General features: G+C 44.9%; 1 protein-coding gene across 1 annotated transcript in view; it reads right to left on the reverse strand.

Annotated features, from left to right (window-relative positions):
• LOC139281421 (thyrotropin-releasing hormone-degrading ectoenzyme-like) overlaps positions 1-21,020 on the reverse strand; it is a 165,401-nt gene that overhangs the window by 50,801 nt on the left and 93,580 nt on the right. The window contains exons 4-7 of the mRNA XM_070901585.1: positions 13,613-13,767; positions 13,361-13,474; positions 12,297-12,434; positions 6,598-6,663 (exon numbers count right to left, since the gene is read on the reverse strand). Of these exons, the coding sequence (XP_070757686.1) occupies positions 6,598-6,663; positions 12,297-12,434; positions 13,361-13,474; positions 13,613-13,767 (473 nt within the window). The remainder of the gene's footprint in view (positions 1-6,597; positions 6,664-12,296; positions 12,435-13,360; positions 13,475-13,612; positions 13,768-21,020) is intronic.

A 21,020-nucleotide genomic window follows, 5' to 3' on the forward strand; every position in this document is an offset into this window, starting at 1 on the left:
GGCAGGGAGGTGTTGCTACAATTGTACAGGGCCTTGGTGAGGCCACACCTGGAGTATTGTGTACAGTTTTGGTCTCCTAACCTGAGGAAGGACATTCTTGCTATTGAGGGAGTGCAGCGAAGGTTCACCAGACTGATTCCCGGGATGGCGGGACTGACCTATCAAGAAAGACTGGATCAACTGGGCTTGTATTCACTGGAGTTCAGAAGAATGAGAGGGGACCTCATAGAAACGTTTAAAATTCTGACGGGGTTAGACAGGTTAGATGCAGGAAGAATGTTCCCAATGTTGGGGAAGTCCAGAACCAGGGGACACAGTCTAAGGATAAGGGGGAAGCCATTTAGGACCGAGATGAGGAGGAATTTCTTCACCCAGAGAGTGGTGAACCTTTGGAATTCTCTACCACAGAAAGTTGTTGAGGCCAATTCACTAAATATATTCAAAAAGGAGTTAGATGAAGTCCTTACTACTAGGGGAATCAAGGGGTATGGTGAGAAAGCAGGAATGGGGTACTGAAGTTGCATGTTCAGCCATGAACTCATTGAATGGCGGTGCAGGCTAGAAGGGCCGAATGGCCTACTCCTGCACCTATTTTCTATGTTTCTATGTTTCTATGTTTCTCCATACCCCTTGATCCCTTTAGCCATCAGGGCCATATCTAACTCTCTCTTGAACATATCTAATGAACTGGCATCAACAACTCTCTGCAATAGTTAATTCCACAGGTTAACAACTCTTTGAGTGAAGAAGTTTCTCCTCATCTCGGTCCTAAATGGCTTACCCCTTATCCTTAGACTGTGACCCCTGGTTCCCAACATCAGGAACATTCTTCCTGCATCTAACCTGTCCAGTCCCGTCAGAATGTTATATGTTTCTATGAGATCCCCTCTCATTCTTCTAAACTCCAGTGAATACAGGCCCAGTCGATCCAGTCTCTCCTCATATGTCAGTCCTGCCATCCCGGGAATCAGGTCTGGTGAACCTTCGTTGCACTCCCTCAATAGCAATAATGTCCTTCCTCAGATTAGGAGAGCAAAACTGAACACAATATTCCAGGTGAGGCCTCACAAGGCCCTGTACAACTGCAGTAAGACCTCCCTGCTCCTATACTCAAATCCCCTAGCTATGAAGGCCAACATGCCATTTGCCTTCTTCACCGCCTGCTGTACCAGCATGCCAACTTTCAATGACTGATATACCATGACACCCAGGTCTCGTTGCACCTCCCCTTTTCTTAATCCGCCGCCATTCAGATAATATTTTGCCTTCATGTTTTTGCCACCAAAGTCGATAACCTCACATTTATTAATTTAAACAACTAATGGGAGGAGGCTCCATGAACATCCCCACCCTCAATGATGTCAGAACCCAGCGAGTGCAACAGGCAAGGCTGAAGCGTTTACAACCATCTTCAGCCAGAAGTGCCAAGTGAATGATCCATCTTGGCCTCCTCCTGAGGTCACCACCATCACAGATGCCAGTCTTCAGCCAATTCGATTCAATCCACGTGATATCAAGAAACAGCTGAGCACACTGGATACAGCAAAGGCTATGGGCTCCAACAACATCCCAGCTGCAGTGCTGAAGATGTGTGCTCCAGAACTAGCCGCGCCTCTCGCCAAGCTGTTCCAGTACAGCTAAAACACTAGCATCTATCCGACAAAAGTGAAATATTACCCAGGTATGTCCCGTCCACAAAAAGTAGGATAAATCCAATTTAGCCAATTATTGCCCCATCAGTCTACTTTCACTCATCAGCAAAGTGATGGAAGGTGTTGTCAACATTGCTAACAAGCGTCACTTATTCCAATAACCTGCTCACTGATGCTCAGTTTAGGTTCCGCCAGGACCACTCGGCTCTAGACCTCATTACAGCCTTGGTCCAAACATGGACAAAAGAGCTGAATTCTAGAGGTGAGGTGAGAGTGACCGCCCTTGATATCAATGCACCATTTGCCCAAGTGTGGCATCAAGGAGCCCTAGTAAAATTGAAGTCAATGAGAATCAGGGGGTGAACTCTCCACTGGCTAGAGCCATATCTAGCACAAAGGAAGATGGTTGTGTTTGTTGGAGGCCAATCATTTCAGCCCGAGGATATCGCTGCAGGAGTTCCACAGGGCAGTGTCCTTGGCCCAACCATCTTCAGGTGCTTTATCAATGACCTTCCCTCCATCATAAGTCAGAAGTGGGGATGTTGGCTGATGATTGCACAGTGTTCAGTTCCATTCGCAACTCTTCAGATAATGAAGCAGTCCGTGCCTGCATGTAGTAAGACCTGGGCAACATTCAGGCTTGGGCTGATAATTGGTAAGTATCAGGAAATGATCATCTCCAACAAGAGAAAGTCTAACCACCTCCCTTTGACATTGAATGGCATTACCATTGTCGAATACCCCACATCCTGGGCGTCACCATTAACTGTGGTAGCAAGAGGTCAGAAGCTGGGTATTCTGTGGCAAATGACTCACCTCCTGACTCCCCAAAGCCTATCCACCATCTACAAGGCACAAGTCAGGAGTTTGATGAAGTACTCTCCACTGCTTGGATGAGTGCAGCTCCAACAACACTCAAGAAGCTCGACAACATCCAGAACAAAGCAGCCACTTGGTTGACACCCCATCCACCATCTTAAACATTCACTCCCTCCACCACCGGCGCACTGTGGTTGCACTGTGTGCCATCTACAAAATGCATTGCAGCAACTGTAGTCCTTACTACTAGGGGGAATCAAGGGGTATGGCGAGAAAGCAGGAATGGGGTACTGAAGTTGCATGTTCAGCCATGAACTCATTGAATGGCGGTGCAGGCTCGAAGGGCCGAATGGCCTACTCCTGCACCTATTTTCTATGTTTCTATGTTTCTAACTCGTCAAGGCTTTTTCCACAGCACCTCCCAAAACCGCAACCTCTACCACCTAGAAGGACAAGGGTAGCAGGCGCATGGGAACACCACCACCTCCAAGTTCCCCTTCAAGTCACACCCAATCCTGACTCAGAAATATGTCATCATTCCTTCATTGTGGCTGGTTCAAGGTCCTGGAAATCCCTCCCTAAGAGCACTGTGGGAGTACTTTCACAGACTGCAGCGGTTCAAGAAGGCGGCTCACCATCACTTTCTCAAGGGCAATTAGGAATGGGCAATAAATCCTGACCTTGCCAGCGACGCCCAATCCTGTGAATTTTTTTTAAATCCTAATTTCCTTCTCCTCTACATCAGCAACGTATTTTACTCAAAAGGTCAAAAGAACATTTGTGTGCACCAGATAATTTTTCAATTTCCCACACCAAATAACCTGATGCCTTCTGAAGGAATCTGCCATTTCCGTGATAACCTGTGCCAATGTTTACTACTGGGGGCTGCCTAGACTCATTTCATTCCATCTGCCTGGGCTGGATTCAAACCTCGGTCCCAAGGGTGAAAGGGATTGGGCCGATCCATTGGATCATGCAGTGCCCGCAGCTGCCAGAAGGCATTAGCTGGAGGTCATGCTTTATAAATATACGGTCAAATGTTCCAAGTTTGAAGGGAAGATAACCAGTGTTCTTTTTAAGGGTTGAGCTGTCTTGGGTCTTGAGTTGACTCCAAGAGGACATGTCGAGAAATAGGAGATTGGAAGTTAGAAACATAGAAACACAGAAAATAGGTGCAGGAGTAGGCCATCCGGCCCTTCGAGCCTGCACCACCATTCAATAAGATCATGGCTGATCATTCACCTCAGTACCACTTTCCTGCTTTCTCTCCATACCCCTTGATCCCCTTAGCTGTAAGGGTCATATCCAACTCCCTGTTGAATATATCCAATGAACTGGCATCAACAACTCTCTGTGTCAGGGAATTCCACAGGTTAACAACTCTCTGAGTGAAGAAGTTTCTCCTCATCTCAGTCCTAAATGGCCTACCCCTTATCCTTAGACTGTGTCTCCTGGTTCTGGACTCCCCCAACATCGGGAACATTCTTCCCGCATCTAACCTGTCCAGTCCCATCAGAGTTTTATATGTTTCTATGACATCCCCTCTCATCCTTCTAAACTCCAGTGAATACAGGCCCAGTTGATCCAGTCTCTCCTCATATGTTAGGCCTGCCATCCCGGGAATCAGTCTGGTGAACCTTCGCTGCACTCCCTCAATACCAAGAACGTCCTTCCTCAGATTAGTCAACGATCTGTAGCTAGCTTGGTAGTCCTGTATCTGAGCCTGGCAGATGTGCAGTATTCCAAGACACTGAAAATTAACTAGCCAGCCAGCTCATTGAGGGATAGACCTGTCATAGGGTATGAGATCATCACTTTTTGGCACCAAATAACCCTACAAGCATCGAGGCGCTCACTGGTGCACTGAGTAGCTATTTCATCTCCAGCAATACCTCTACATACACCTGGGGGTTTCTAAGCCTAGGCTCTTATCAACCTGTGACTGAATTTTCTTGGCTTAGGTAAGATCAGTGCATTCTGCCATTTTCATGATAACCTGTGCCAAAGGGTTTAACTTCATAACAGAAATTTGAAACTCTGCGTAATGAAATTCCTCAGTAATTTGGTTTGGAGATTCTTAAAAATGGTGGTGGGTATCAGAAACTTGGCTGACTAAAATACATTTTAATATGATAAAGCTTTCGGCTCACATTTCGATTTAGATACAATTATGTACTCCAAACTACGTACTGCATTACCAAGGAACTGTACGACTGTACAAGAACAGGACTACAACAGTAAATGTCTCTTAATTTCTTTCCATAGTCTTTCAAAGGTTGTTAGAAAATGCACAGGCATTGAATGCTGTTTGAACACATGGCTTGAGCATTCCCACATAGAGAGTGTTTCCAGTTGTATCTAAGAGATGAGTTCCTCTCTCTTTTTTAAGACTAGGCAGTGTGAGCGTTGGCCTAATTCCACTGGCTTGGATACGGCAGTAAATCTGCTGACCAACCCCGGAATCTTTTTTAATTGGTCAGCCAAGTTTCCAACACACCCAGAAATCCCTCTTCAGCAAATTATTACTACCATCTTTATCACCAGTTCGCAAGCATTTTACCAGTAAATAACTGTTACTGGTTCAAATAGCATATTTCACCTCCTAATGGAACCAAGGCTCAAAGTGCATCTCCCACAGTCTAGGGAGTTCCACAACGCAGCCTTTAGCGGAGCAGGGAATGACTGTCTTCAACTTCAGGATTTCCGTGTTTATCTTTGCAGGCGCTAAATCCTGAAATTACGGTCAAGTTCAAAGGGGTGGTGACGGTGAACGCTGACAGTTTCACCATGATTAGCACTGCAAAATCCGGGCCATTCTTTTCTCCCACACACCTTTCTCTACAATGGGTTAATACCAACTGAACAAAAAGAGGGACTCTCGGAGTGGCTGCAGAAGGCAGCCTTTTAACAAAAAAACAATCAACTGTTATCGTGTATTACTAAGACCCCACACAAGAGTTCCACAGGGTAAAAGTCTAAAAATACAAAGCTGGAATATCTTCATATGGTGGGAGAAACCCTACAAAAAATGTCTCCAGTTAGATTATAAGTTATATCATATTCTGTTGCATTTTAACAAACAGCCTCATATACATGACGTCTAAAGTTAAGAAATGGCAGTCAGTCAAATGCACCATGTATTTAATAAACGTACCATTTTGCATGTTATTTATTGTACCTCACTTCTGGACAGGTACTGCCCTTCAATGGTAAAAGTATATTGGACTGTAGTACGTGCAGCGAATTTAAATAGGACGCAACTGCTGGCAACGAAGTAAATTGTTGCTCATGCGCAGTTTTATTGGTTTTGTGGTTGTTCTCACCGGACTTTCCATGAGTGGGTGAGAGAGAAAGGAGGGGAGGGAGTGGAGAGAAGAGATCGCTGCAGCCGAACTGAAGAAAATAAAAATTAAAAGTTTGATCGCTGCTACCGAACTGAGCCACGTCAGGAGAAGAAAGTAAAAATTAGAAGTTGAGTGAACAATTATGCACTGCCAAACTGAGCCAAGAGAGAAAGGAGGGAAGGGGGTGGGAAAAAGACATCGCTGTTGCCGAACTGCGCCAAGGGAGAAAGTTAACACTGATGCGTCGGGGGAAAGTGATCTGCTGGCGAACTGAAGAAAATAAAAATTTAAAGTTGAATTGATTTTTAACACGTTGGCAGCAGTCAGTCCGATTTAAATAATGTCTGCAGAAAATGCTGGAAATCTCAGCGGGTCAGGCAACATCTGTATAGAGTAACAGAGTTAACGTTTCAGGTCGATGACCCTTCATCTGTTTCTCTCCACAGATGCTGCCTGACCCGCTGAGATTTCCAGAATTTTCTGTTTTTATTTCAGATTCCAGCATCTGCAATATTTTGCTTTTGTGTTAAGTAATGTCTGTACCATCTGCAATAAATAATTCTTAAAAGCTGAATGGTTTGTCTGTTCTTTAAAAATGACAAACTCTTAAACGTTACCAACACACTCCAAAGCTAGGTTATTTGCATTTTTGAGGTTCTATCATGCTTTCATCAGGAACTGTGCACAACACACACTTACATCAGAAAAGTATACACAACATTGTAAAATGATCATACGTGACCATATATACAAGATACTTCCTTTTCATGACTTCTACCCACCTGTAATCCAATTTGAAATATATTCTGTCCCATAAAGTTAGCCACCATTCGAATCAATGCGGCACCCTAAGAATTAAAATGAAAGATTATTGTCATTAAAATAAATTACCTGCCAGCAAGACTCTAAACAGCAATCACCTCACTTATGTTTTTATACACCTGTATTCTTTTAATGGAATACAACTGCTGGTCACACGATGAACATGCATGTCCTTTAATATTTTCTTCTGACCTCTTTTAATGTAAAATTCAATTTGTTCTTGGACCACCCATGATGGGAACCAATGCAGGGAGACAGAGGGAAGCAAAATGGAGATAGAAGCAAAAGTCAGAAAGGAGATGAGTAAAAGGGGCGGGCAGAGAAACCCAAGGCAAAAAACAAAAAGGGCCACTTTACAGCAAAATTCTAAAGGGCCAAAGTGTATTAAAAAGGCTCTGTGCCTCAATGCGAGGAGTATTCGGAATAAGGTGGACGAATTAACTGTGCAGATAGCAGTTAACGGATACGATGTGATTGGCATCACGGAGACATGGTTCCAGGGTGACCAAGGCTGGGAACTCAACATCCAGGGGTATTCAACATTTAGGAAGGATAGACAGAAAGGAAAAGGAGGCGGGGTGGCATTGCTGGTTAAAGAGGAAATTAATGCAATTGTAAGGAAAGACATTAGCTTGGATGATGTGGAATCGGTATGGGTGGAGCTACGGAATACCAAAGGGCAAAAAACGCTAGTGGGAGTTGTGTACAGACCTCCAAACAGTAGTAGTGATGTTGGGGAGGGCATCAAACAGGAAATTAGGGGTGCATGCAATAAAGGTGCAGCAGTTATCATGGGTGACTTTAATATGCATATAGATTGGGCTAACCAAACTGGAAGCAATACGGTGGAGGAGGATTTCCTGGAGTGCATAAGGGATGGTTATCTAGACCAATATGTCGAGGAACCAACTTGGGGGAGGCCATCTTAGACTGGGTGATGTGTAATGAGAGAGGATTAATTAGCAATCTCGTTGTGCGAGGCCCCTTGGGGAAGAGTGACCATAATATGGTGGAATTCGACATTAGGATGGCGAAGGAAACAGTTAATTCAGAGACCATGGTCCAGAACTTAAAGAAGAGTAACTTTGAAGGTATGAGGCGTGAATTGGCTAGGATAGATTGGCGAATGATACTTAAGGGGTTGATAGTGGATGGGCAATGGCAGACATTTAGAGACCGCATGGATGAACTACAACAATTGTACATCCCTGTCTGGCGTAAAAATAAAAAAGGGAAGGTGGCTCAACCGTGGCTATCAAGGGAAATCAGGGATAGTATTAAAGCCAAGGAAGTGGCATACAAATTGGCCAGAAATAGCAGCGAACCCGGGGACTGGGAGAAATTTAGAACTCAGCAGAGGAGGACAAAGGGTTTGATTAGGGCAGGGAAAATGGAGTATGAAAAGAAGCTTGCAGCGAACATTAAAATGGACTGCAAAAGCTTCTATAGATATGTAAAGAGAAAAAGGTTAGTAAAGACCATCGTAGGTCCCCTGCAGTCAGAATCAGGGGAAGTCATAACTGGGAACAAAGAAATGGCAGACCAATTGAACAAGTACTTTGGTTCGGTATTCACTAAGTTGACACAAACAACCTTCCGGAAATAAAAGGGGTCAGAAGGTCAAGTAAGAAGGAGGAACTGAGGGAAGTCCTTATTAGTCGGGAATTGTGTTGGGGAAATTGATGGGATTGAAGGCCGATAAATCCCCAGGGCCTGATGGTCTGCATCCCAGAGTACTCAAGAAGGTGGCCTTGGAAATAGCGGATGCATTGACAGTCATTTTCCAACATTCCATTGACTCTGGATCAGTTCCTATGGAGTGGAGGGTAGCCAATGTAACCCCACTTTTTAAAAAAGGAGGGAGAGAGAAAACAGGGAATTATAGACCGGTCAGCCTGACATCGGTAGTGGGTAAAATGATGGAATCAATTATTAAGGATGTCATAGCAGCGCATTTGGAAAGAGGTGACATGATAGGTCCAAGTCAGCATGGATTTGTGAAAGGGAAATCATCCTTGACAAATCTTCTGGAATTCTTTGAGGATGTTTCCAGTAAAGTGGACAAGGGATAACCAGTTGATGTGATGTGTTTGGACTTTCAGAAGGCTTTCGACAAGGTCCCACACAAGAGATTAATGTGCAAAGTTAAAGCACATGGGATTGGGGGTATTGTGCTGACGTGGATTGAGAACTGGTTGTCAGACAGGAAGCAACGAGTAGGAGTAAATGGGTACTTTTCAGAATGGCAGGCAGTGACTAGTGGGGTGCCGCAAGGTTCTGTGCTGGGGCCCCAGCTGTTTACATTGTGCATTAATGATTTAGACGAGGGGATTAAATGTAGCTACTCCAAATTTGCGGATGACACTAAGTTGGGTGGCAGTGTGAGCTGCGAGGAGGATGCTATGAGGCTGCAATGACTTGAATAGGTTAGGTGAGTGGGCAAATGCATGGCAGATTAAGTATAATGTGGATAAATGTGAGGTTATCCACTTTGGTGGTAAAAACAGAGAGACAGACTATTATCTAAATGGTGACAGTTTAGGAAAAGGGGAGTTGCAACGAGACCTGGGTGTCATGGTACATCAGTCATTGAAGGTTAGCATGCAGGTACAGCAGGCGGTTAAGAAAGCAAATGGCATGTTGGCCTTCATAGCGAGGGGATTCGAGTACAGGGGCAGGGAGGTGTTGCTACAGTTGTACAGGGCCTTGGTGAGGCCACACCTGGAGTATTGTGTGCAGTTTTGGTCTCCTAACCTGAGGAAGGACATTCTTGCTATTGAGGGAGTGCAGCGAAGGTTCACCAGACTGATTCCCGGGATGGCGGGACTGACCTATCAACAAAGACTGGATCAACTGGGCTTGTATTCACTGGAGTTCAGAAGAATGAGAGGGGACCTCATAGAAACATTTAAAATTCTGATGGGTTTAGACAGGTTAGATGCAGGAAGAATGTTCCCAATGTTGGGGAAGTCTAGAACCAGGGGTCACAGTCTAAGGATAAGGCGTAAGCCATTTAGGACCGAGATGAGGAGAAACTTCTTCACCCAGAGAGTGGTGAACCTGTGGAATTCTCTACCACAGAAAGTTGTTGAGGCCAATTCACTAAATATATTCAAAAAGGAGTTAGATGAAGTCCTTACTACTAGGGGGATCAAGGGGTATGGCGAGAAAGTAGGAATGGGGTACTGAGGTTGCATGTTCAGCCATGAACTCATTGAATGGCGGTGCAGGCTAGAAGGGCCAAATGGCCTACTCCTGCACCTATTTTCTATGTTTCTATGTTTCTATGCTTGTCAGCCTCCATGGGGAAGCTAATGAGCTGTTGACGCCTCAAGAAACAATGCATCAGGAATCTGCTGGATCACCGTGTGCCCGGCAAACTGACTGATATTCCTGATGTCAACAGAAGCAGTTTGGAAGGAGCTGGAGGCATAAAGAATAAGAGCCGTGCTACCCTTCACTGCCACGAGTGTTGGGCTCCAATTCTCACTTCAAAGTAAGTGGCTTCTCTCTGTTGAAGCACACCCACCTACAGCACTGCGAGGTTCAGATACAACGTTCTATTTCTGACGTTCCATATGTTGTAAGGTCTCCTTCTCCCTCTTTTTGCAGCCTCTACTCTTGCTGACTTTGGCTGCCTTCCTTACTGCTGCACTTCCTCCTGATTTGGAAGCCTCGAGGATAAGCCCAGCAGCATTCCCATGTTCAGCAATTGCAAATAAGCAAATATCCTAAAAAAGATAAACTCTCTTTTCCAAAGTATTCCACAGACAAACAAGTTTTTGCCAAAGCAGCCAAAAACCTGGCCCAAAAGCACACTAGAGGCCTAATATGACCAGCCACAGACCTCCCTTAACATAAGAACGTAAATAGGAGCAGGAGTAGGCCATACGCCCCCTCGAGCCTGCTCCACCATTTAATACGATCTTGGCTGATCCGATCATGGACTCAGGTCCACTTCCCTGCCTGCTCCGCATAACCCCTTATTCCCTTATTGGTTAAGAAACTGTCTATCTCTGTCTTAAATTTATTCAATGACCCAGCTTCCACACCTCTCTGAGGCAGCGAATTCCACAGATTTACAACGCGCTGAGAGAAGAAAGTCCTCCTCATCTCAGTTTTAAATGGGCGGCCCCTTATTCTAAGATTCTGCCCCCTGGTTCGAGTTTCCCCTATCAGTGGAAACATCCTCTCTGGATCCACCTTGTTAAGCCCCCTCATAATCTTAGGAATTTCAATGAGTAGAGGCCCAACCTACTCAATGTTTCCTTATAAGTCAACCCTCTCATCTCTGGAATCAACCAAGTGAACCTTCTCTGAACTGCCTCCAAAGCAAATATATCCTTTCTTAAATATGGAAACCAAAACTATATGCAGTAATCTAGTGGAGATGAAGACCCCTTGCAGATCAACCATGATCTAATTGAATGGCGGAGCAGGCTTGAGGGGTGGAATGGCCTACTCCTGTTCCTATGTTCCTTTAAATAGCACTTCTGAAGGCTGCTTCCTGTCTGTTCCCACCATAATTTGCTGGACGGGTTAAGGGAGTGACGTCTCAGGCGTCTGCGGACACCAATTTCCCAAAGAGGTCTTGATTCACACGCAGGACCCTTGTTAGCATATAGTAATGAGGCCAGTATTTGTTTCAGGTGGCCGTCAGAGATGCCTAATTAGTACCCAAACCAATGTGGCTTTGCCACACTTCCGGCACTGTTGTGGCACAGGATGTCGCGCTGCAAAATCCGACTTCGTGGCGGCCATTTTGCACTCAGAAAACAGGCAAAACGCATACCAATTTCTACCCCACTATTTCTGCTTCTTTTTCACCATATCTTGCTTCAGTTGAAACTAACTTTCATTCACCGATGTTTGTTGCTGAACACCGACTTCATAGAATCACAGAACAGTGCTGCACAGAAGGAGGCCATTCGGCCCATCATGTCTGCACGGCTCCTTCAAAGAGCAATCCAGTTAGTCCCACTCCCCTGCTCTTTCCTCATATCCCAACAATTTTTTCTCCTTCAAGTATGCATCCAATTCCCTATTGAAGGCTACTACTGAAGCTGTGTCCACCACCCTATCAGGCACTGCATTCCAAATCCTAACCACTCGTTGCCTAAAAAGGTTTTTCCTCGCGTCGCCTCTGGTTCTCCTGCCAACCACCTTAAATCTGCACCCTCTGATTATCGACCCTTCAGCCATTGGAAACTATTTACTCTACCCAAACCCTTCATGCTTTTAAACGCCTCTATCAAATCTCCTTTTAGCCTTCTCTGTTCTAAGGAAAACAGCCCCGCTTCTCCATTCTAGCCACGTAACTGCAATCCCTCATCCCTGGAACCACTCCAGTAACTCTCCGGTATACCCTCTTCAAAGCTTTCACGTCCTCCCTGAAGTGTGGTGTCCAGAATTCGGCACAATACTCCAGCTGGGGCCGAACCAGTGCCCCATATAGGTTGAGCACAACTTCCTAGCCGCTGTATTCCTTGCCTCCATCCATAGAGCCCATTAAACAGAAACTCAGGAGTACACATTAGTGTAAAGCTATGTTTTGACAATTAGAAAAGGCAATTTCAGCTCCATATGAGATATTACACTCTAGTTTCAGGAAATTGCTTAATTGCTCTTCTGGTGTTCAAACAGCTGTCAGCCACAGCACCTTCTTGTATGCAATCCAGTCAAAGACTCTGTCAATGTCTGTTGCTTGCAGGACCTCCTGGGATATTGGGTGCGAGCTCGCCAGACCATCAAGTAGCATCACCTCATGAAGGTCATCTGTCAGGAATCGCTGTTTCTCCTGAAATATTCAAGATCAAATCTCCGTGGATTTTCAACCAATCGAACAAGCCTCATCAGCGCTTAAAAACACATTAAGATCCCTTATCACAAGTACTTAAATTGCTAAAATAAAAACAGCAAAGTTTCAAAAGCTGGCAACAAATACTGATAGCGAATCACAAGTACATAAATTCGTTACATGGTCAAGCAAGTACCTTCATTAACACGATCTACACAATGATCTTCTTTCCATTTGCTTAGGGTGCAAAAGCAAAATTTAAAATGCTTTTAATGAGCAGGAAACGCACTTTGAACACTGAGGGGAGGATTCCAAATCTTATTGCAGAAATGTTTTTTAAAAAAGGTGTATGGATATCGATCAAGATAAAAGCAGTGTAGGCTGCAAAAAGCCAACAACATCTATTGCCTGATATTCTTGGATGGAAGTCCATTGAAATCAATGCAAATAAAAATCGAGCTGTTTCTATAACAGGCAACTGATCCGCAGCCCCGGTTTTATGCCAGGACAGCAAGTAAAATATCTACTGCAAACTTTATAAACATGGCCTATCAAATATTTGTATAAGGAAGCATGAAAAGACAACACTTTTTAAAAACTTTTAACTGCAAGCTGAAAGTACAGGTCTTATGATAACGATTAATACTGAAATGTTGTCTAGGGAATCAAAGACTTAATCATGCATCCTTTGAACAATTTTATTACAAAAATAAGCACATTAATGGGATGTCTTCCCTAATAAAATTTCACACTTGATGGTTCAAATAATTATAGTATAATAGGCACTAGCACTTATGTGTACACTAAATTATACCTTAGAGCATTGTTATAAATAGAGTGCTTCTGATTCTGACAGAAACATAGCTAGTTAGTGAGCTGTGTAATGAACTGTAGATAGTCTGCAAAAACATGGGCTATGAACTTACCATATTAAAGTCTGGGTAAAGGTAATCAGTACCAACATATTCAAAATAGTGAGCAAATCCCTCCTTTAACCATACATCTTCCCACCAAATAGGAGTCACAAGGTCACCGAACCACTGAGAATAAATGAAGACAATTCAGGTATAAAAACAGAGCAACCGGAATGCCCCAAAACTTCCATAAGGTTGGAAAGAACGCTTAGAATTGAGATTACAAAATGGTAAACCATTCTTATTTTGACTCGGCTTTTATACCTGGTGGCAGATTTCATGTACGACAACCATGGTGACATCCAGTAGATAGAGAATGGACGATACTCCGGGATCCAGCAAAATACTTTGCTCCACAAACACACTCAGTCCCCAGTTTTCCATCGCGGCATATGGGTATTTAGGCACCGCTAACAGATCTGTCACAAAAGAATACAAGCAATTTGTTTTTTTCTTCCTCATTTGTACCACTTTATTCCAAGGAATATTTATGTCTGTTTTCTAAAAAGCTGTTTCCAGTACATTACTATGTATTATATTAACATACACTATTAGCTTTCTGCCAACGCCTCTCCCAGGCGTTAGCATGACTGGTAGTTGGGATGAGCGATATAAAAGAAAGACTTGCATTTATATATTGCCTTTCACGACCACCGGACATCTCAAAGTGCTTTACAGCCAATGGAGTGTAGTCATTGTTGTAATGCGGGAAATGCGGCCACCAATTTGCGCACAGCAAGCTGCCACAAACAGCAATGTGATAATGGCCAGATATGTGCAGGTGTATCGTCCAATGGATAGGGTGATCACCGATGGGCCTCATAGTCTTTTCTCGCCCTTCTTTTCGAAAGTCAATGCCCATTTACAGAATCTATTTTGAGGATTCCCTTTTCTAAGGTTGCTTTCTTCCCTTTGCCCTTGAGTTTATCTGTGCCACATACCTAACACCACTCCCAAACCTCTGCCAACTCGATTATGAAACCATTTACTGGGAGGTGCACGAGAGTTATCAGATGATCACTTTGCTCTGATTTTCAAGTGAGAAGGACCTTGGGCGGCAATTTTTAAAGAATATACGGCACAGGAACAGGCTATTCGGCCCAACCAGTCCATGCTGGTGTTTATGCTTCACTCGAGCCTCCTCCTGCCATTCCTCATCTAACACTATCAGCATAACCCTCTATTCCCTTCTCCCTCATATGCTAATTGTAACCTAACTTGCCCATCAGGAAGCCAAAGGAATCGTTTGCAACACTGGTTTTACACCCTGCTCGATTTTATTCTCTAGATGTTAGTGGAGAAAAAGATAGACTTAGACTTCTATAGCGCCTTTCACGACTACCGGATGTCTCAAAGCACTTTACAGTCAACTAAGTACTTTTTGAAGTGTAGTCACTGTTGTAATGTGTGAAACGCAGCAGCCAATTTGCGCACAGCAAGCTCCCACAAACAGCAATGTGATAATGACCAGATAATCTGTTTTTTGTTATGTTGATTGAGGGATAAATATTGGCCAGGACACAGGGGATAATTCCCCTGCTCTTCTTCGAAATAGTGCCATAGAATCTATTACATCCACCTGAGAGAGCAGACGGGGCCTTAGCTTAACATCTCATCTGAAAGACGACACCTCCAACAGTGCAGCACTCCCTCGGTACTGCACTGGAGTGTCAGCCTAGATTTATGTGCTCAAGTCCCTGGAATGGGACATGAACCCACAACCTTCTGACTCAGAGGCGAGTGTGCTACCCACTGAGCCCCAGCTGACACTGAGAATAATATTGCACTGGGTGTAAAACTGGTATTCCACCCGATCCCGTGGATTTCCTGACCAACAAGTTTGGTTAAAACGCACCCCATCCTCATCCCCTCCCCGCCTCCCACCCCCCCTCCCGACTCTTCAGCCTTGAAAGTAGCTGAATGAGAAGGACCTTATGGAGGTATATAAGATGCTAATTAGAATACAGAATGTTAATCCTGAGCACTATTGCAAGTTTACCTATGACTGTACGACAAAGGGACATAGGTACAAACTGCAAACAGGCAGCCTCAGGGCAAGGGTCAGGAAGCACTTCTTCACATAGAGTGATGAACACCACGAATAGACTTTTGGTTACAGCAGTGGAGGCCATCAAAATACTGGAGTTTTTTTAAGAAGCAGATAGATGCTATGATGGTAGGGGAAAGGATATGATAGGTTTCTATGGGAGAGTGACCTTCATGAGTCAAATGGCCTCGCTTATCTGCACATAGCTTTGTGTCGTTTGTCTTTCCCCCGTGGAAAAGTGCTTCTGGTTTGCTCCACCTCATAGAAGCATGACCGAGATAAGGATCTCAACTTGTGAAGAATTGTGGGAATAAGGTATTGGTACTCTTCCACCACTCCACAGCAGGTTTCAGTTTCCTGTGAAATCAAATGCTGGAAGTAAAGGTCCCACATCTGCAAACATACTTGTGCACAAGTGTTTAGTGATAGTAGGGATTTCCAGGCAATACAGATCTATCAATACACTTCAACTTCACATCACCAAAGTGAAATCTTGCCGAGAAAATTTATTACCAGGCAGTTAGACACAGGAAAGGCTGTTACATCAGGAATATAGCAATATATCCTGTGCATTTTGTGAGCATACAATATTGTACATTGGCAATTCATTGTTGGAACTCTTTCATGGGTATGAAACCCCATAATTTGCAAACACCATATCCATATACTCCTGCAATTTCATCAGCAGGCCACAATTATGGAGATAAAACAGGCAATCGCCTATTTTTCATAAAAAGAGGAATTTTAAGCCCATACGCTGTGTGGGTGCCTCCTAGATGCACTTTGTTTCAGCAAGTGTTCTGATTGCTAAGGCAATTTGCTAATCCACCCACATACTCCAATATAGTCACGGTACGACTCAGTGCTGAAGTCAAAGATAAATTAAAAATGCAATTGGTTGACATGACAGTTATTAAAATGTCACAAATAATACATGAAAAATGTTAGGAAAGTAAATAAGCTTTTTCTTATCTACAGACTTTCCAATTGCTTGCTGCATTTTCTTTCTTTCTTGCACACTTCAGATGCTATTTTGTGAATAAAAAGTTCAAAACATCTGTTTCGCTATTTTTATTCATAGAACATCAGAAAGTAGAACATTTTAAAAGTTACATTCTGCTCATTCACTCATTTAGTGTTCAGGTCTTTTTGAAACATAGGAACAGGAATGAGTCATACGGCTCCTCGAGCCTCTTCCACCATAAAATTAGATCATGGCTGATCTGTATCTTAACTCTATCTACCTACCTTGGCTCCATAACACTTAATGCCAATGTTCCCGCTAATTTTTTTTGGGTGCGCGACCCCTTTAACATAGAAACATAGAAATTTACAGCGCAGAAGGAGGCCATTCCGGCTCATCGCGTCGGTGCTGGCTGACATAGAGCCGCACGGCCCTCGGTCAGCAGCCCTAAAGGTTACATATAAACCTATGAACAATGACGCAAAGGCAAAGAGCACCCAGCCCAACCAGTCTGCCTCACACAACTGCTACACTCCTTATACTGAAACATTCTACCCTCCACCCCAACCGAAGCCACGTGATCTCCTGGGAGAGGCAAAAGCCAGATAAAAACCCAGGCCAAAAATCTGGGGAAATTCCTCTCCAACCCATCCAGATGATCGAAACTAGTCCAGGAGATCACCCTGGCCGTATTCTATTCCCTGCGCCGTCCAACAAAAGGTCATCCAGTCTAATCCCAATTACCAGCTCTAGGTCCGTAACCCTGCAGGTTACTGCACTTCAAGTGGTGAGGGTTTCTGCATCCACCACTCTTCCAGGCAGCGAGTTCCAGATCACCACAACCCTCTGTGTAAAGAAGGTCCCCCCCCCATCAAATCCCCTCTAAACCTTCCACCAACCACCTTAAAACTATGCCCCCTCGTAATAGACCCTTCCACCAATGGAAATAGGCCCTTACTATCCACTATGTCCAGGCCCCTCAATATTTTGTACACCTCAATGAGGTCTCCTCTCAACCTCCTTAAGGGGCTGCATGGCCCCATTCATGTGTGTTTTTATCCATTATAACACTGTTGAACGGCCTGCGCGGGACCTGTAGATCACTGCATGGCTGTGCAACATTGCTTAATACGCTGGCCTAACAAAATTCTATCAATCTAAGTTTTGAAATTTTCAATTGGCTTCACCTCAACAGCTTTTTGGGGAGAGACAGATTTCCACATCAACTTATGTGACGTGAGAAGAGCTGAATGAGTGGGCTTTTCTTGACAAGATTTTAGGTTCAAAACAAATATGCGGCCGGATTTTAGGGCTTTCGCGGTTTTTCGGCGAAAATGGTGAAACTTACCATTTTCGCTGCGCTACTGTTTTTAGCGCGGACTTTCAGGTTTTAGGTCGACGTCATCAGTAAGGGGGCATGGCACGAGGATTCACGCCGGAAAACCCCGAGTTTCGCCAAACTTAGTCCAGGGCCCAGAGCGCTGCAAGAGAGGCTTGGGCGGGGGGGGGGGGGGGGGGCGGGGGGGAAACAATAAAAAAATTCCAAAAAACATTCCAAAAATATTTACAAGTCTCTTATCTATCGAATCGCTTTAAAGAAAACTTCAACTTACCTATTTTACAGGTTTTCATACTTACCGCTGCTTACCGCTGCAGGCAGGGCTGTACCATCAGGTTTGACGTGTCGGTATTCTGGGTGCGGCGTACGGATCAGGATAGTGCCGAAAGTACAACACAAACGCAATCCGCATCGTTGCACGTCGGTGCACCTCTCCCCGGCTTCTCGGGAACCTATTATCAGCAAGGGCAGACGTCGACGATGAGGTCCAACACCGCCTCCAATGCGCCAGCCTAGCCTTTGGTCACCTGAGGAAGAGAGTGTTTAAAAAGGCCAGGACCTCAAATTTGGCTCCAAGGTTACGGTCTACAGGGCAGTAGTGATATCCACCCTCCTGTATGGCTCAGAGACGTGGACCATATACAGTACACACCAGTGCTACCTCCGCAAGATCCTGCAAATCCACTGGGAGGACAGACGCACCAACGTCAGTGTTCTTGACCAGGCCAACATCCCCAGCATCGAAGCACTGACCACACTCGACCAGCTCCGTTGGGCGGGCCACATCGTCCGCGTGCCCGACACGAGACTCCCAAAGCAAGCGCTCTTCTCGGAGCCTCGACACGGCAAGCGAGCCCCAGGAGGGCAGAGGAAATGTTTCAAGGACACCCTCAAAGCCTCCTTGATGAAGTGTAACGTCCCCACCGGCACCTGAGAATCCCTGGCCCAAGACCGTTCAAAGTGGGGGAAGAGAATCCGGGGAGGGCACTGAGCACCTCGAGTCTCGTCGCCGAGAGCGTGCAGAAACCAAACACAGACAGCGGAAGGAGCGTGTGGCAAACCAGACTCCCCACCCACCCTTTCCTTCAACCACTGACTGTCCCACCTGCGACAGAGACTGTAATTCCTGTATTGGACTGTACAGTCACCTAAGAACTCACTTTTAGAGTGGAAGCAAGTCTTCCTCGATTTCGAGGGACTGCCTATGATGATAATGATGATGCTGTGAGATGCAGCATATGTCGCCAGCTGATGCCTGAAAGGAGCCGGATGCATAGGAGGCAAATGCCGCAATCACCTTCACCTCGACTGCTAGGCTGCAGGTCTGCATTTATGAGCTGGCATATCTCATTGATCAACTCTTTTTCAAAGCGCAGCCTTCTAACGCACTGTGTATCGGACAGGGGCAGGTATAAGCACTTCTCCCATGTAAATTCTTTGAGGTTAAGGCCTCCTTCTCCTCATAAGCCTGCGACCTCTTTGATTGGGCTTATAATGCTCTTCAAAACTCTGTTTCCAGCTCTATTCTGCATCGTATAAGTAGTCAGCAATATTGGCAAAAAAATTACAGGTCCCATTCCTTTTAATGTCCTGAAATGTCCTTAAGTATCCATAAATGTCCTCAAATAATCATTAATGTCCTTTAAATTAACCACAATGTACTCAGATTCTCTCAAAAAAATTCAAAACTCCCTTTAAATGTGCTCACAGATAACTTTTAAGCTCTCAATAATTTCTAACAGCTTTTCCTCAAGATCCTCTGATTTTAAAAATGGTGTCCCTACCGCTGGGTTAGGATCAGGTAAGACCCAGGTATTCTGGGCGGTACATTAGTCCGGCGGTAAAAATGGGTGATTTGATGAATTTACCGCCGACGATATTTTTGGGCGGTATTTGGGCCTTGCACGAAAAATGCCGTCAAAATAACTATCAAAAAATGGGCAGCCGGTATTGTTTACCGCTGGCGGTAATTGACTGACAAATTCATGGCAACTCACAAATCTTGCCAGGAGGACAATTGCTGAAGAGAAAATGCACATCCACATCTTAGCATCATGGGATACATGGGCTCATATTGAGGAAAGTGCCATCACCCTCATACATTTAATATTATCTTTTAGTCAAAAGATTGAAAACTGCACCACATGACGAGGAAGCACTATAAATCAGACAGGTGAGCCTCTGGGAGAGGGTGGAGTTGGTGGCAGGGTAGCAAAGTAGATTGGTACAAGCTAGAAAATGTTCCTCATAGTTTTATGTCTTTTCTCAAAGCATTGCCAATCCCTTATGCTCAGCTGCGAATTCTTCAAGGGGAAGTGTCACTGATTGTGCAGCAAAAGGAGCTCTTCCGCATTTGACACCACAAAGGGGTCCTTGCAGGAAAAGGCCGGTCACAATGATGACCACCCAGGCACTACCACTGAGGAACCTGCTACCCCTTCCTCAACAACTTCATCATGGCACCTTACTGCACAAACACCAGCACAGGCACCCACTTGCGAGGTAGTAGCTGGGTTTTCATCGGGTGAGGCACTGAACACTCGGGAACATGAGTAGCTGGGGAATGGAAAAGATGGCAAGTACTGTTTCTCCATCGGTGCTGGAAAAATGACTGCCCTCAGCTGAGGAGCCTAGGGACCCAGATTCCAGGGGCATAGACTTCAGAAGGCCAATGATTAAGGAGCAACAATGCCATGTGCAGGCAATAGGGAGGGCTTCCATGCTGATGGTTGAAATGATGGACAAATGGTAAAGTTCCTCCATCCGCCTCCGCAAGACATTGTAGGAAGTTTCCCACGACCTACAGAAAAGCCTGGAGACTGTGAAAACTCAGGAGATTTCTGCAGCGTCAAGACGCCAAGAACAGTTCTCAGGACACTGGTGGCATCCAGCGTGGCAGCTGCCAATGTTTGAATAAGGGAGTGAAGGGTTATGGGGAGCGGGCAGGGAAGTGGAGCTGAGCCCATGATCAGATCAGCCATGATCTTATTAAATGGCAGAGCAGGCTCGAGGGGCCAAATGGCCTACTCCTGCTCCTATTTCTTATGTTCTTATGTAACAAATGCCTTGAAATGCAGCCTGCATACCACACATTCACAAGGCTTCCAAGACCTGGTTGGAATTATTCAGTCTACAGTGAAACCGACCAGTAGCTAACCTGAGCCTGTGCCCAGCACCAGTAGGCTGCAAGGAGTGGGCACATATGTCTCTATTTCTCTGGAGAGTGGTGTTGAGCCATCTCCCTGTACATGAGGGAATTTCGGACATGGCTCTGGCCCCACTCGCATTGCAAAAGATAGGCTGATAGACGCTGATTCCCCTG

The sequence above is a fragment of the Pristiophorus japonicus genome, chromosome 15 (genome assembly GCF_044704955.1).
Source record: "Pristiophorus japonicus isolate sPriJap1 chromosome 15, sPriJap1.hap1, whole genome shotgun sequence".
Classification (NCBI taxonomy): Eukaryota; Metazoa; Chordata; class Chondrichthyes; family Pristiophoridae; genus Pristiophorus; species Pristiophorus japonicus.